We start from the raw sequence: 16785 nt of genomic DNA on the forward strand, positions 1-16785 counted from the left end.
ATCAGAAGCGTGCGTCACACCTGTGGGTTTATCGAAAATTGGATTAGATTTGAAATTCTGTACAAGCGCAAAGCAAACAAAAATTGCCTGGATGGCTGTGGAGAAATTCTTGGGCAATGAGTGCTCAATAGCTTCCTCCTCATTACATGACATTACTGATAGTAAAGGAACCTGAACCAGTAAGAGTGAGGGATATATGGCAAACATGTACACTGCCAAATGTCTGTAATCTTTATTAGTGACTATTTGATACATAACAGCCTTAAAGATAAACTAAGTATCAATATGAAACACCAGCAAAAGACTGGCACACTGCAAAGACTAGTTTACAAAACCATGCCTGGTACTGGCATTTCACTTTTTAAAATTAATTTATTAATGGATTCTAACTAGTGTGTTTTTGTTGTGTTTTTTGAAATCTGTCAGTCATGGGTTTTTGACAATGTGCTGAAACAACAAAAGAAATTGTCAATTCCTGCACTGCACTTTAAATTCTGACCACAATTTCTGTTTTTTTTTTTTTTTTTTTCTCAAGCTATATTTAAATGAGTAAGTGCCTTTAATTACATGCACAATGTTATAATGGCCAACATCCTGCAGCATTTCATAGCAACGCTATGCGGATGATTGATTTTGCCTTAGTGTATCCCTCTTCAGGATAGCAACAGCATCTTTATCCATTTGCCTTGTTTGGGGGAGTCACCAGGAAAAGCCTTGGTAGCACGATAGGCCAATCAATAAAAGGCAAAGCAGCGAAGCCCCGCCTCATTAGGCAAAATCCGCCCAATCACCGTGTGCCTCTATTGCATGGGCGTTCCCATCCCCCACCCACCTTTGACACTGCCTAACCAAAGCTGTGCGGTTGTGCGAAGTGAATGACGTCTGAATTTGCGGGCCGCCGACGCAGGGCTGGGTTTCCATTTTCACAGCGAGTTTCGGGGGGGATCATCAACATGGAGCCAGAGATGGAAGACAAAACGGTGGAACTGATGGTAAGATTTATTTCAGTGTGGTACACTCGGCTTCCGAAGGGATCCCTGTCAACCTTTTATGTGGGTAAAGCGCCGAGGCTCGATTCGACGGTAGGAATGAGCCGAAGCGGCTTGTCGGGGAAGGTGGAGGAGAAAGGAGGGGGACCAGAAATCAGAGGGAGGGCCCGAAAATATCGGTACATTTTGCTAAGAATGCTCGTCGCTGATCGGATTGACAAGCGGCGTCTCTGTGTGGTTATGTAGGTAGCGGAAAACGTGTCGTTTGAGGTAGAATTCGTAAATATTTGGGGAAATCATTAGATTAGTGTTCGGTCGTCGGCGAAAGACAGCCGAGGATTTTTGGTGGAGCGTACACTGCGGTGACGCTGCGCCACTTTAACTGGGCCCTGTCTGATGCTTAGCTAGCCTTCCTGCTAACACAAGCTAGGAGGCGACGAACCACCTCGATTTACGTTGTTATATTATCTACTTCACGAGTGGACATTTCACGAAGTAATAGCTGCGAGGAGCATTTACGATATGTCAAATTGCCACGACAGGTAGCGAATATTGTAACAATGTGCTTCTTGTCTGTTTATATTTCTAAAGTGCGTAGAAGGAAGTGTATTGCTTTTTCATTCACACAGCGAGCATTAGCAGTTAGCTTAATAGCAAGCATGCTAAATATGCTTGTGTACTACTTGGCAGACATTTTGATATAGAATTGCAAATTTGACTGTATCAGTACATTTATTCGTAGCCGACAAGATATGCTATCATTCTAATATCAATTTCCCTTATAGACAGTCAGATTTCGCCAGCTATTGGGATTCTGGCCTTTCGATAAGGAAGCCAACTGTTAGCTAACATTAACATTGAAGTGGTAATCAATGGGGTCGGATAAAGACACATCACGATACGATAATAAAAAACGTATTTTGTTCTGTTAACCTGTTAAAATACTCAGTGTACACCTATCAGGAAGTTTTACATACAATACTCGTCCTTAAAACCGCAGAGCTCTCAGTTCCTCTTAATAAAAATCCATTGTTATACAATTCTGTGTTCTTAATAATACAAAACCATACGAAATGGATAAATAGATACTTGATGGTTAGGTAAAACTATTCAAGGTATTCTCAAGAAAGCAGCTTTTATGTAAATTGTTTCAAAAGACAGTTGCCTAAGCACTATGAGATGGTAAATGGCCATTTCAGTACCATAGCATTAGTCATATTTCCTGATGGTGTTTGTCATTGTAAAACAGCACTTTAAATATGTTTATAGAAATTGCAAAGTCCAACTTTGTTTGGAAACAAAATGTTTGAGTATCCCAGTACAGAACCACAGCAAGAAACGTAAGTGTACAATTGATTTATCAGACAAGATTGTTTGATCAGGTTGGATTTATAAGCAAAGCCTAACATGTAACTCAACTTTTGTTTGTTTTTTTAATTTTATTTTTTACTTCCTCTTTTTATTGACTTATTTATAATAAATATTTCAAAATTTACATTTACATTTTGGTTTAATCTTTTTACCCACTGAAAATGTAAAGACCTTGAGGTTTTTTTTCAAATTTTGTCTGGGTTATGTCTTTTTGTGTACTTTGATTTTTTTTTACTTTTTTGTCCCAGTGTTATTCACTAACCACTCATGAGAGTGGGGATGGCAGAACAGTTGGTGGGGGTTTCTGTTAAAACAAGAATGACAATAATTGTCAATTAATTCTGTCGCCCCTCCCTCTTCTCTACGTATCTCCACCCAGTTCATGTCTAATAATGCTTCTGTGTGTATGTTTATCAGTCTGTATCTTGTGTGTGAATGAGTGTGTGTGTTCCTACGCTCACTGTGCCAATGTGTGTAGCTCTAATACTGGTTTTTCCCCTCACTATCCCCCACCTCTTCCCCCTCTTCTTCTCCTTTCACCCTTGATGGTTACACACTCGCCTCTTCTCAATTTTCTAAACGACCCCTGTTTATTTATTTATTAATTTTGTACTCTCGCACAAAACCATACTCCATTTCTCTTGTTCCTCACCAACTCTCCCACTTCGTCTGTCCATCCGTCAACCCAACTACTCACTCGCCTCTTTTGGTTTCCCGACTCCCGACTCCCTTCATCAACCTCCCGTCTTCTTTTTCTTTCCCTTCCCATTTCTGATCTCTTGCTCTTTCTTTTATCTTCCTCCCTCACCCTGTCCACTTCGTTCTCCTCTTCCCTTCCTCCCTTCCTCTCTCTCTCTTTCACACAGTGCTCTGTGCCTCGCTCTCTCTGGCTGGGCTGCTCCTCGGTGGCTGAGAGTTTGTGTGCACTCAGGTGCCTGCAGAGCATCCCCTCCACCCGGGCTCACAACCAGGTTCTGCCTCTCTCCTCTTAATTCTGCTGCTCCTCCTTTTCTCCCCCTCTTCCCTTGTCATCTCATCGCCCTTCACTTTTCTTTGCCCACTCCATCCAAGTCCCCATACCACCCTGGTGCAGACAGACAGCACTCACTCACCCTCCACCTCACCTTCCTACCTCCTCACCTTTTGTTGTCCTTTCTTCCTGCTCAGCTCTTGGCTTCTTCTCTGGTGCATCCTTCAGCTTTCAGCCAGGAACTAAAATTTTGCCTCCATAAACTATAACTTTTTTTTTGATTTTGCCAAAAGCCTAACATTTAGAATATTTTCACCGAGTTTATTATTATATAAAATGTTATATAAAACTTTACACTCTTACAGTCAGATAAATTTGATCAGAGTACAATTTTCTTGAAAAGAAGCAGGTGATTACCAGAGAATAACCATGCATTGAGTATTCTCTCTCCTACCTGGAGGTGTGAGGGCCGAGGTGTGTGTGTGTGTGTGTTTGTTTGTGTGTGTAAATCTCTGAAAAGCTACATGCTTGCTTGCTGCCTGCCTGGCATAACCTGGTCTGTTTTTAGTTCCTTCTGTTCTGCCCTGCATGAACATCAGTAACAGCAAGATTATTCTGGCTGTGTGTCTTGTCTGCTTTGGTGTTGGTACTTGGACCTTTTTGTTTATATGGTTGTATTCATAGCAATCACAAGTGTTCATTTTTTTCTGGCAATTTTTATTCTATCTCATTATGTGGTGACAGTTACTTTACAAATTTAGTTTTAGATAGAATTTGAAGACAACTTCTCTACTACTCTCTACAGTTGGGCTCTTACAACTTAAGGAACTTGATAATATATATGTTTTTGCCAACTTAGCCATTTTTATTGACTAATATTAACTCTGTCTCCGCAAATGTGCGGTTGCAATAATATTGTCTGGTAAAATCTGTGTGTGTGTCCTGTTTCCTCAAATTAGTATGCACATATTTAAGAACTAGTGATGAAAGCTTAGTAGTGAGCAACAAACTGTTTAAAAATCTGTGGCTTTACTCTGTATTGCTTTTGCTTTTGTTCTAAAAGTTTCACGGAGCCTGCGCAGATAAAAACTAAAGTCCAGACATATACAAATGATTGTTATAAAATGTTTTCAGTCACGACTAGAACCAGGAAAGAGCAAACCTCTAAGAATACAACTAGACTCACTTGGTGTTGTATACATAATTTTATTTTTTTTTACTCAGTGTTTGCAATATCATTGTCAATCTGTAGCATCTGAATATGGGTATTTGCTCTGAAGACTTTGAATCAGATCATAAAATGTCTCAAAGTCTTTCCAAATGGTATAGATTAATTATGAAGCGTGAACGTCTGAGTCCGACATTGACAGTTCATGAGTTGATATCAGTCCTGTTCGTCTTAAAATGACTCATCTGTCATTAGCATCTTTACACTCCTCCCTCCAAAGAGCTCAAATAATTCTGAAATAAAGGACATGTTAGCAGTCTCGTGTCGTTATTCCCCCCGTCCTCTGTGAATGATTTAAGACCACTATGTTTTATTACTGCTATGCCTGAGCTGGTGCCAGTGACATACCAAAGATTTTACCCTTTAATTTCCTGTCCAGACGACGTGGCTCACATCGCAGACAAGTAAACAGATTCCTTTTGTTGAGATGCTCACTTTTCTCCACTCCATATGTGTGTGTATGCACGGCTGTTTGTGCGCGCACGAGTTTGAAGTCTTGATAGTTACCCTTTTGTGGCTGTGTTTGTGACACTTTTGCGTCAAGCGTTGTCCACAATGCTGCCCTGGCTCTTAAAATGCTTTTACAGACTAAAATAGAGGAGTACACTAACCTGTTCTTTGTTTGGTTTTCTTTTCTTTTTTTTCTCCCCCTTATAGAATACATCAGGGATGGAGTCACAGAACCTAGTGGACGATCTGTCGCCAAAGAAGAATACAGTTCTCAAGGTGTGTTTACGTTTTTGTCTTTGAATATGCTTGATGCATTAAAAAGGAACAATTTCAGTGAGCTTGTTTCAGTTGCTTGACAAATGGAAAAATAAAACTTTTATCATTGCAATTAAGCTGTTTTCTTTGGTTATCACAAAAGATCATTATGGGTTCAGAGCATTTTATGATAAAACTGTTTTATGAGTTTTTTTCCCTTTTTTATCAACCCAGCCTTGACTCTAATAATCATTGCAGTATTTCTTCTTTTCTAAATTCTAGTTTTAGAACCACATATGCTAATTGTGACTTAAAAATATTATATTCCAGCGATCAAACCTGATTAGTAACCAATGAAAGTCTGATACAAATGATCATTCTAAGCAAAACGGGAACTTAATGACTTGAAAACATGTCATGTTTTATAATTACAACGGCAACTACATTTCATTACAAAAAAATCAAAATGTGTTACACCAAGTTTTACAACACTAACAAGGAAAATATTTCGAGTATAGTCTCACCACATTTTAGTGTTTCCTCTTTTTACAGAAGTTGCGTATGAATGAATTGTCTCTAAATGCTGTGCATCTAAGAGAAACGGACGTCTGATCTGTTCGTATTTTATGCTGTCGTTCACAGCTTAGTAACGGCCCCGTCGTGGGGTCTCGCAAGCGTCCGTCAGAAGGGAATTATGAGAAGGAGAAAGAACACTGCATCGCCCTGTTTGACCAGTGGTCAGAGGCCGACCAGGTGGAGTTTGTCGAACGCCTGATTTCCCGTATGTGCCACTACCAGCACGGCCACATCAACTCCTACCTCAAACCCATGCTGCAGAGGGATTTCATCACCGCATTGCCAGGTACAAACACACGTGCTACGCCAAACATTAATGGTTGTCTAAGATTTTGTTGTGATTTTGTGGAGTTAAGCAGCCATGAGAATGATGCTTTTTAAAATTTGAGGTCCTTATAGGTTAAATTAAGCTGGATTTTTTTTCTTTTTACATTTGTATGTCCACATATTTGTGACCATGTAACAAAAAGATTGTGCTATAATAAGATGCTCATTGCAGCTAGATGTGATCTATTATTGATAACAGTACCAAAACTCTGATAAAGAAAAAAAAATGTGATAAAGATTAACATGTAAAACCATTACTTTTGAGTGGCAAAAGTATATATATATATATATATATATATATATATATATATATATATATATATATATATATATATATATATATATACATACTGGTTTTGTTTTGGAAAAATACAACGAAAAAAACAAACAAAACACTGCGTACACTTGATCATGCTCACCTTCTTGTCTCTGCCTTTAGCCCAGGGCCTGGATCACATTGCAGAGAACATCCTGTCTTTTCTGGATGCACGCTCGTTGTGTGCGGCGGAGCTGGTGTGTAAAGAGTGGCAGAGGGTAATTTCTGAGGGAATGCTGTGGAAAAAGCTCATTGAACGTATGGTCCGAACTGACCCTCTTTGGAAAGGCCTGTCTGAAAGACACCAGTGGTGAGCGAGACGCACACACAGATAGGTTTAACTTGTTACATCAAATTTACTGTTACTACAAGAAATCAGATGAAGGACGTGATTTTAAAATATTAGTTTGTAGTGTGCTAGTTAATCCCTTAGATACTTTTGAGTAAAGAAAAGTAGCACAGCACATGTATTTTTGTCTTTAAAATCTGTCATAGGTTAAAAACCTGACTGGATAAACTATAGTTGTCGTTTTCTTACAAATTTCTTTTTTCCTGATTTCAGGGAGAAATATCTGTTCAAAAACCGCACATCGGAAATCCCACCCAACTCCTACTATCACTCTCTTTATCCTAAGATCATTCAAGACATAGAGGTAAGTTGAATTGAATTTAACAGTAAAAGATGCATATATATTTTGAGTAAATTTTCAATGTTTAGTTTGTTTTTTTTTCGTATTTGAACCAACATTTTATGTAATCCTTGTTGCAATCACTTTTATGAACTGCAACTGATGGTTTCCAGAACTTCCAGCACACGTTAACTCTAATTTGAAACTGACATGATTTAGTAATGTTTATTACTGATTATCACATGGAGACTCCATCCACTTGAGATGATAAGAAAGGCTTAAAATTGAATATATTCTTTTGACTTATATATTTTTTTCATTGTCATTCTGTGAGCTACATTTTGACAGGGCTGTACAGTATTACTTCAGTGAGTTTATTTGCTGAGAATTAATTTAGAATAAAGCATGTGTGAGTGTGTGGGGGGGTATCTAACCTCTAATCCTGCACGTTTAGTTTCAACACGCCAAATACTGGAGAAGAGTCTTTGTGCCTCTGACTGACTCTCAGGCTGACACTATTGCTCTGTTTGTCAGGAGTGAGGCTATTTCCTCCTCCTTTTATATTTTCCTGAGCAGAACACAGACCGTGCTGAAAGATTGAGACTCTTGATAAAACCATTGACCACTCTGTCTCCAGTCCTACAGCTTTTTCTGTTTTTTTTTTTTTTTTTTTTTTTTTTTTTTTTTTTTTTTTTTTTTTTTTTTTTTTTTTTTTTTTTTTTTTTTTTGCTTGTTTCACTTTGCATGTAAAGTTTGCATATCCCTGCCTGGGAATAATTCTACTATATGCTCTGTCCTTCTTTTGGGCTGTGGATGTCAATTGTGTTTTTCACATTTGTCTCGTTTTTACCCCCACAGACAATTGAGGCTAATTGGCGATGTGGCAGACACAACTTGCAGAGGATTCAGTGTCGCTCTGAAAACAGTAAAGGTGTTTACTGTCTCCAGTATGATGACGACAAGATCATCAGTGGCCTTAGGGACAACTCAATCAAGGTATGTGTGTTTATTTTTATTTATTTATATTTATATACATATATATGTATATGTCATTGTTGTTTTACTTCTAGCTTAGAGCTAGTTCAGAACAATGTAATGTGAATTATTTCCAAGGCAGTTTTATAATGTTAGAGGTTTAATACCTCATGTACCAATGCAAAGTCATTCCTGCCGTGACTGTCCAAGGAGCTGTAACAATAAACAAAACTCCCAGTCTAGAATTACAGCCAGTGGCGCCTGCTTTTTATGACAGGTTTATGCCTTCGTAGGATTCTCACCCCCTCAGAAGTTCACTTGCTGATCACAGTTTGAGTCACATTTCAGATTGTCAGAAAATTGAGCATGCGGTTAGGATTATTCTGGGTGTATGTTTATTAAAGGACATCAACATAGTCAGATTATTGTTTTCTCAAATGTTAAAATAAACATTTATATGTATAACTACTTCTTTTCTTTGTTGAACTGCACAATAAAGTATTACGTCTTTCCTGCTGGTCAAACACATCATTAGTATATTGTGTGTGTTCGACCTCTGCAGTTTGAGAATGTTTTTTAGCTTTCACAACCTGTGTCCTGCAGCTGAGACAGCTAAGCATATTACTGCCATGTTTCTGTCTGCCCCACTGGCCAAAACTGAAATCTTAAAGTAATTAAAATTGATCCAAACTGTGTGTTTAAGCACCAGCAAGAGACAAAAGAAAGTATTTGCTTAGAGCAAGATATGGTTGTTTTCTTAGCCTATGTTTGTGTATTTTTTTTCTCTCATGAATTGAATATTTTTCTGGCGCAGAGTGGCTTATCATCCTCTTGTGTGTGGCGCTGGATTGAAACACCAGACACCGAGACAGGACACAACTAAATTATGGGATAAAAGGGATCAACTCCAGGCTCGTTGTGTGTTCCATTTATCTGTCTAGCCTGGGAGAAGAAGAGATGATGATGATTATGAAGACGAGGGGTGAATGGTGGGAGGCAAAGAGCAGATTTGTCTTAATGTTATGAAGGAGGCTGACACACGGGCAGGGAAAAAGCTCGGCGGCTCTCAGAAGGCTCACAAGGCTCGGCACAGCAGCAGTAGTGAAATGGGGCACGAGTGAAACATGAACGTTGCTGTAAGAATAGGCCTTTCTGAGCATGACCCAAATCTGCATCCTTTTCATAACCATTTATTTATTTATTTATTTTTCCAGGAACTGTGTGTCTTCTGCCAAAATGTTCCCCCTCATTCACTCATTTACTGTGTTCTTTTCTGTTTTCCTCTTTAGATCTGGGATAAGCAGACACTGGAATGTCTGAAGGTACTGACGGGTCACACAGGCTCAGTATTGTGTCTCCAGTACGACGAGAGGGTCATTGTCACTGGGTCTTCTGACTCCACTGTCAGGTATGATGTCCATCCTACTGCAGCAGGAACACTGAGTACTCTGGATCAGGGACAAAAGCTGAGTCACAGAGAATTGTAATGACTGTGATTAAAGAACCTGATGATAGTTCATCTTTGCTTTTTTTTTTTTTTTTTTTTTTTTTTTACATTTAAACTTAAAGTTTTATAAGTAATTCTTAAAAAAATTCAGAGGGGAAAAAAAAACAAGATGACATCCTGGCTCTACAATTTACACCGAACACGTTAAAGCTCACTTTTAGAGATGGATAGAAAAAGGCATACATCTTTTCATAGTATCTTTGAATAGAGACTAGTCAGACATAACTGCTGACAGGTAATATAACACTGCTTATCTTATTACAGTGCAAAACTTGGCTAGAAAATATCACATTTTATCTTTTACATTGATCTTAGACACTTTCCTCATTCCTTTTTGTTGACTAGTCACACTCTCTCGTAGTAACAACTGTACCCCAGCAAGACAGTAGTAAGGAATAAAAGAATCAAAGACTGTACGGATTTTACCTGGGCCTTAAACTTTACAGATACTAGAAACAAAGGAGGTCTGATGACTTATATAAGAAATAAACCCAAGTACAGAACCCCACCCCACAACCCATAGGGTCCAAAGAGTCTGTCGATGATGTCCTAAAACCAGACTTTCTTCACTAAATATCAAGTCTGTGGTTTTTAAAATCCTTCCCTCTGAAGAACATAAGTTACTGTTTCTAAAAAAAAATAATGAAAGCACACTTTTTATTTCATTCAGTTTGACTCTAATTAGAACGTGGTTGTGAATATTAGGTTTCACTTCTGTTTATAGATCTCCAATGTTGCACACTAGAGTTCAGAAATGGATAAGCTGCCAGCAAATTACACAATATTACCCATTCATTCATGGGATGGTGTAATATTCCTGTTGTGACAAAAGTATTGCTTTTTCGTCAAAATTTTACAGTTACACATGTAAAGTGGTGATTCATATATTCAGTTTTTGTATTTGCTCTCATCCCTGATCACTACTTGGTAACATGGTCCACAAGTGGGTTAAATTTTGTTTTCAGGCATTCAGTTTAAGATTTAAGCATGTTTAAATATGATTCCTCTTTATGTCTTGTATACAAAACATGTTGAAGCGATCTGCTTTTCCAGAAAACTAATTAAATAAGACAGAACAATATATTAAACTGAATATGATATAACTATGGTGTTATGGTGCAGTTGTACTACTATCTGCGTATACAACTATTTATTTTTTGGCAACCTATTTCTCCAGTCACACAGTCTGTGCTTACAGATAGTTGTGCAGTCAGTTATGACCTGCTACCTTTTGGTTAATTTATAATTTAGTTTGTTTCCACCTGCCTCACAGCTGCATCTCCTAGTCTGGCAGTAACTGAAACAAACAAAACCTTAATGTTTATTCATTCATAAACAGTCCAATTTACTGCTGTAACTAAAGATATTTGTATGTGTTTTATTGTGGATTTTTTTTTTTAACTTGCCCAGAGTTTACATGTTGACATTTCCTTGGCTACTGCACACAGAAGCTCCAAATTAATTCCCTTTTACTTCACACTTCAGGCATACTGACTGGATATTATCCAAGGAAAATATGACTTCACTTCCTTAGCAACAGCTTGATGGGCACTTTGTTTGTATATTTGGTTGTCAGCTTTTCCAGAGTGTTTTGCATTTGACTCTCAGTGCCCAGCGGTTGAGTAACTAGCAGCTGTGTGTCTGTTCACATAAAACCTCTGTGCAAAAATGTGGAGTCTTATTTCCTTTCCCTTGTAAATTTTTCTCACACATCTCTATTGTTTTCCTATTTTTTTTTTCCTTTCGCCTCTGTTGCTTGTCTTCGTGTCTTCTTATTTCCTACTATTCTTCCTGCTGCCACATCTCAGTTTTCATTTCCAGTGAATTTCTCCTCCCATCTTTTTTCTGTTTTTGTTCACCTCTTTGTCATTTTTTTTTTCTTTTTTTTCACCCATTGGTCTTCCCACTTAATTACTAGTTTTCCTTCATGTTTTTTCATAATCCCCCTCTTAGTCACAGTTGCATTTGAATTTTCTTGTTGTTTACCATTTCTCTTTCTCTCCTTTATTTTCTTTCTCCCTCCTCTTTAGGGTGTGGGAGGTGACGACGGGTGAGGTACTGAACACACTGATTCACCACAACGAGGCAGTTCTTCACCTGCGGTTCGCAAATGGTCTGATGGTCACCTGCTCCAAGGACCGTTCGATCGCAGTCTGGGACATGGCCTCGCCAACTGACATCAGCCTACGTCGCGTCCTTGTGGGACACCGCGCTGCTGTTAACGTGGTTGACTTTGATGACAAATATATTGTGTCCGCCTCAGGGGACCGCACCATCAAGGTGAGCTGATAGTGATTTGTTTTTGTTTTTTTAAACTTTACTAGTTTACAGTTTACACATCTCTACATCTCTTCATTTATTCAAACACTGACTAAAACCCTGCCATCTATAATTCTGGCTTTTGTTTTTTTAAAAAAAACCTTCTGTTTCCTTTCTGCAGGTGTGGAGCACCAGCACCTGTGAGTTTGTGCGCACTCTAAATGGTCATAAGAGGGGAATTGCCTGTTTACAGTATAGAGATCGTCTGGTAGTCAGTGGTTCATCTGACAACACAATACGGTACGTTTGACTCATTTTTGTCTATGCAGAGATTGTCCGTTGAAAACAAATAGAAGTCCTTTTTACATAAAGTATTTTTACAACTATCACCAATAAGCTTCAAAACTATAATTGTCATATAAAGTTATTTATCAAAATAACTCGCTAGTTTCCATTATTATAATTATTGCAGTAGCTAAAAAGTCTTTTAAATAGTAGGAATGATTTATGTGCATTGAAAAGTAATTTTTTGGGGTGTTTTCATTTTTTGAGTGTAGTAAGTTAAACCTATGGAAGTGCAAAACGTGTCACAATAAGAGCACAGATATTTGAAGGTTTGTAACAAATTTACTCAATGAGCCGATGAAAGACACAAGTTCAAACATCTACCATTACTAGAGTCGCACTTAAAATAACTTTTGAGTTTTTATTAAATATATTTTTCTCAGCACTAATACATTGCCAGACCCTTCTAAAATGGACATCAAAACCGTCCAAAAAATATGAATTGAATTTTAAAAACCGTAACTTTAAAGAATAATGACGCCTTTTTATAAATGTTACTGTTTCATAAGCGAGCACTGATTGCAGTGTAAATATTGTTTTATTACGGGCTGTTACAAAGACTTTTCCTCCTTCAGATTATGGGACATAGAGTGCGGCGCCTGTTTGCGAGTGCTGGAAGGTCATGAGGAGTTGGTGCGCTGCATTCGCTTCGACAACAAAAGGATTGTCAGCGGCGCCTACGACGGGTAAGTCTCTTGAATCCACACAGTTTCGAGCAGGGACTGGCTTTGTTTTCTGACATTCCTTTGTGCCATGTTTCTGTCTGCAGCAAGATAAAAGTGTGGGACTTGCAGGCAGCGCTTGACCCACGGGCCCCTGCCAGCACATTATGTCTGCGCACTCTAGTGGTAAGCTGCATTTGGGCTTCTTAATTTGTCTTTGTAACTGATTAATGGTCATTAATTTCAGTTTCTTTGAAATCCTAAGGCCTTATACGTATATAGTAACTTACAGAAGCTTCCTAATTACTCACTTAAAATACAAAGTTATTACCTAGATGCATGGTTGTACTTTTCATCCCAATAATGCAGTGGATAAAAGCCTACTAGTAAGAACTGCTGAAATTTAGTAATCCCTCATGTCTAATTATACATTACATTACTCTGGGATGTCAAACGGCTGTTTGAATTGCATTTCCACGTAATGTATATTGAAAGGGGGGAAAAAGGGAAGGATAACTCCCTCTTATAGCTCTTTTTCTTTTTTTTTTTTTTTGTTCTTTGTATTTTTGGGGGATACTATCAGTAATTTATTTTCTTATACATTACAGTGTGTTTAAATGGGTTTTCTCATGTCTTGTTTTCAGGAGCACTCCGGCCGTGTGTTTCGCCTGCAGTTCGACGAGTTTCAGATCATCAGCAGTTCTCACGATGACACCATTCTGATCTGGGACTTCCTGAACGTTTCACCGAACGGCCAATCAGAGGGACGGTCTCCTTCTCGCACCTACACTTACATTTCTAGATAGCAGGTATGCGCGACTGTAAAATTGACCTTGAGAAAAACCACATCATCGGTTTAATGAACTTTCCTGAGCGTGCCCGTTTGTGACTTGAGGCGCCTTTGTGTTCTCCCCCCTCAGGTGGCGCCCTCTGAGACACTCTTTCTTGGAGGACATCCAGGACTGATTGGATGATGGGTGCATCTGTCATGGACAGGAGCCCATCTTTTCTCCTTCCTCCTCGTCATCTCTCTGTCCATCTCCCACTCAGTCCCCCTTCCGTCCTCCGCCCCGCCCGTTCTGACAGACTTTACGCTTGTGCCCATCGCCTGCCAGTACAGCGACATACATACAGGTCAACACTGATGAGAATCCCCTACTACAGAACCGACACAGCTCTCCCAGGAAGTTCACCTTCTACTACTAATTTATGTTTTGTAAAGTACACTAATGACAGTATTAACGTAGGCCAGATATAAGTCACAAGCTCTTTTTTTTTTTTTTTTTGACCCCTCGATACAAACTTAGTCAGTTTTCAACCCCCGCCAAAACAGGTTTCCACAGATATGGAACTGCTTATAGATATATATTTATATATACATTACATAAACAAACACATGCACAGTGGCACAGTTGGACAGAGAATGACCGGAGCTGTGATGCGGGAGACGGAGACTCTTTGCTCGGCTCTATGAAAGAAGGGACGGACGGGAGATCAAGGGATTGAATGAGGGAGAAGTTGGGGATTTTTTTGTCCACGCTCCCTTTCACTCCTCGCTCCTCCTCCCTGCCTCTCTTTCTCTACACCTCACTCCCCTCCCAATTCCTCCCGCTAGCCTCCCTTTCACAGCCCCTCCAGAGGTGCACACTCGCAAGGAATACGGGGGCCGCGCGCACACACTCGAGACGTGTGTGTGTTTTGTGTATGTGGACTTGTGAAACGGCAGAAGAGAGCAAAAGCGTCAGACATGCATGTGAGGTTTCCATGGATACAGCATCCTGGTAGACCTCTGCTTTTTTTTTTTTCTTTAACTTTTTCTTACTGTTTTTTTATTACTGTTATTTTCTAATTTTATTTGAGTATTTTGGTTCTTAGTACAAAAAAAATCATACTAAGCGTAGTCTTATCTCCTTCTGCCACTCTCTCATCTTTTCTTTTTCCCCCCCTCCATGTTTTCTTCTTACTTCGACCTGTGTTTATCTGTCCCTTTCACACCATCCTTCTCTCCCATCATTTAAGTGCTTGCTTTGGTTATGAGAGAAGCTGGAATTCAAGAGCTCAAATTTAGCTGTAAACGGAGTTGTCTTGTCAAAAATTGTGTTGTATATTAAAATGATTTTTTAAAGAAGAAAATGAACTTATTGTGAATAAAGTACTTGACAGTGGTGGTGTGTTGAGCCAATGGTAAAATGAGTGAGTGTCCAGTTGTCTTATCTGTTCTCGTCTGTGTGAATGAGTGGATTTTTGTCGTTTTGTCTCTTCTTGTGATGTGTAGGTGCAATACATCTCTAGTTCTCAACCAGCAGTAAACTAGTCAACAAAATGAGAACATAATTGTAAATTGACTCGGAGTTCTGTTGTTTTTAAAGGGGAAACTAGTATGTTGTCTCACGGTTAATTTTTTTTGAAAGAATTTGGGGAATGTGATGTTAAAGGTTTAGAAAGCAGCAAGTAGAAAATGCTGATTCAGCCTTGATGTAAGCCTTCCTGCAGCATATTCTCCTAAAATGTATTTTTCTGAATTAATAACTATTTTGTAACCAGTTATTCTTTTGAAAAAAAAATTTCTCTAACATTTGACTTTAAAAAAATGCCAAACAATCTTTATGATCGTTTGCATTTGATGTATCGTCTCTCACCTGTTAAGCTGAATTTGAGTTTGCACCTCTTGCCACAATGTTAAAGCACACTTTGTCTAATTTGACGTTTTGTGCGTTACAAGTTTATTGAAACGATCAGTGCATGGGTCAACTGGACTTAATGGTGGAGGGGAGAATGTACTGTTTTAGCTTCATGCAACTTTGATATTTAAAGATGCTCATATTGTTCTTAGTATGACCACCAGGTGGGAGTGTAAACTCATTTATTTATTTTTTAACAATTCTGTTTATAAGGTTTCTGTTCTATTAGGTCGGCAAGTTTGCAGTTTAAACAACCTGTTACAGAAGGTAACGTTTTGCAAACACTATAAAGAAGAGTATATTTAAAATGTTCAAAGTGGTTCATTTTTAGGGAAACTAATTGAATTTTTCCGAATATACTTTATTCATCTAAATATTCAGGACCGTGTAGTCTCCACAGTTGCAGGGGAGGTGGGTTTTGTGCATTTCTAAGTTTACGTCTGTATAGCAGAATGCCTCAAATTCTGGGAATAAGTTCTGTGGGATGGATTTGTGTTTGGTGGAGCACCATTAATATATGATGTGTGTATGTGTTGGATATGGGTGTGTGTTCTTCCTCTGGGTCTGTGGGATTTTGGCCCATAATTCCTGCAGCTCTCAGGTCACAGCTCTGTTCTCACGCACATATTTGGCATTCCTTCCCCGACATGATTACCATACACCTTCCACTCTGGGTTTGGCTACGCGGAATATTTCCATCATTCCCAAGTGGAACCGAAGCAGCGTTCCAGAAATGAGCAACTTACACCAGCAGCAGCAGCACCCACCCCTCTTACTCTTCTTTATAACGCACCCGCTTTTTCTCTCCCCGCACCCCCCTCGCAGATTCCTGTTGTCCTGGAATAGGAATCCTACGGTGGAATCTTTCCCTCCTGAGTCAGCTGTTTGTGCCTGTTGGTGAGATTGGGTCATTTGGCAGCGACATCTCTTCAGTGACCTGCTAGGATAGGGAAGGAAGTGAAGGGATGGAGGATAAAAGGAGAAGAGGAAAAGGCAACTCTTCTCACTGCATTGAGATCTTTCTTATAGTATTCTTTCCGATTAATTGTGCTAAATGCTAAAAACAATTCCCTTTGACATGTTTGTACACTCCAACTTCTTGCTCATCTAACACATTGCTGTCAGATTTGATAAATTCACTTCTGCACCTGATGGAAAAAAAAGGAACTGAGAACCTGCTGTTCACCCTTGTCATTTGCTTGGGGTTGCTTGAAGAATCTACTTTGCAGCTTAGTTTTTAGACGG

The 16785-nt window shown here is 39.0% G+C and overlaps 1 protein-coding gene across 2 annotated transcripts; it reads left to right on the plus strand.

Moving 5' to 3' along the window:
• The first annotated feature begins 837 nt into the window (after nucleotides 1-837).
• fbxw11a (F-box and WD repeat domain containing 11a) lies at nucleotides 838-15024 on the plus strand. 2 transcript variants are annotated; one of them, XM_037977251.1, is made up of 14 exons: nucleotides 838-992; nucleotides 3227-3331; nucleotides 5216-5284; nucleotides 5906-6125; nucleotides 6606-6792; nucleotides 7045-7135; nucleotides 7970-8107; nucleotides 9376-9494; nucleotides 11624-11873; nucleotides 12034-12152; nucleotides 12773-12883; nucleotides 12967-13045; nucleotides 13504-13668; nucleotides 13780-15024. In XM_037977251.1, the coding sequence occupies exons 1-13, from the start codon at nucleotides 876-878 to the stop codon at nucleotides 13663-13665; spliced, it is 1767 nt and encodes a 588-aa protein (XP_037833179.1). In that variant the 5' UTR covers nucleotides 838-875; the 3' UTR covers nucleotides 13666-13668; nucleotides 13780-15024. The 2 variants fall into 2 exon arrangements, with proteins under 2 accessions (XP_037833179.1, XP_017282667.1); XM_017427178.3 differs by lacking the exon at nucleotides 3227-3331.
• The last annotated feature ends 1761 nt before the right edge of the window (nucleotides 15025-16785 follow it).

The sequence above is a fragment of the Kryptolebias marmoratus genome, linkage group LG9 (assembly GCF_001649575.2).
Source record: "Kryptolebias marmoratus isolate JLee-2015 linkage group LG9, ASM164957v2, whole genome shotgun sequence".
NCBI classification, from domain to species: Eukaryota; Metazoa; Chordata; class Actinopteri; order Cyprinodontiformes; family Rivulidae; genus Kryptolebias; species Kryptolebias marmoratus.

Coding starts and splice junctions, on each gene's coding strand:
- fbxw11a (XM_037977251.1), top strand. CDS start 876: ATGACGTCTGAATTTGCGGGCCGCCGACGCAGGGCTGGGTTTCCATTT. Junction 6,126..6,605: donor TTTCATCACCGCATTGCCAG/GTACAAACACAC, acceptor CTCTGCCTTTAG/CCCAGGGCCTGGATCACATT. Junction 12,153..12,772: donor TCATCTGACAACACAATACG/GTACGTTTGACT, acceptor TTCCTCCTTCAG/ATTATGGGACATAGAGTGCG.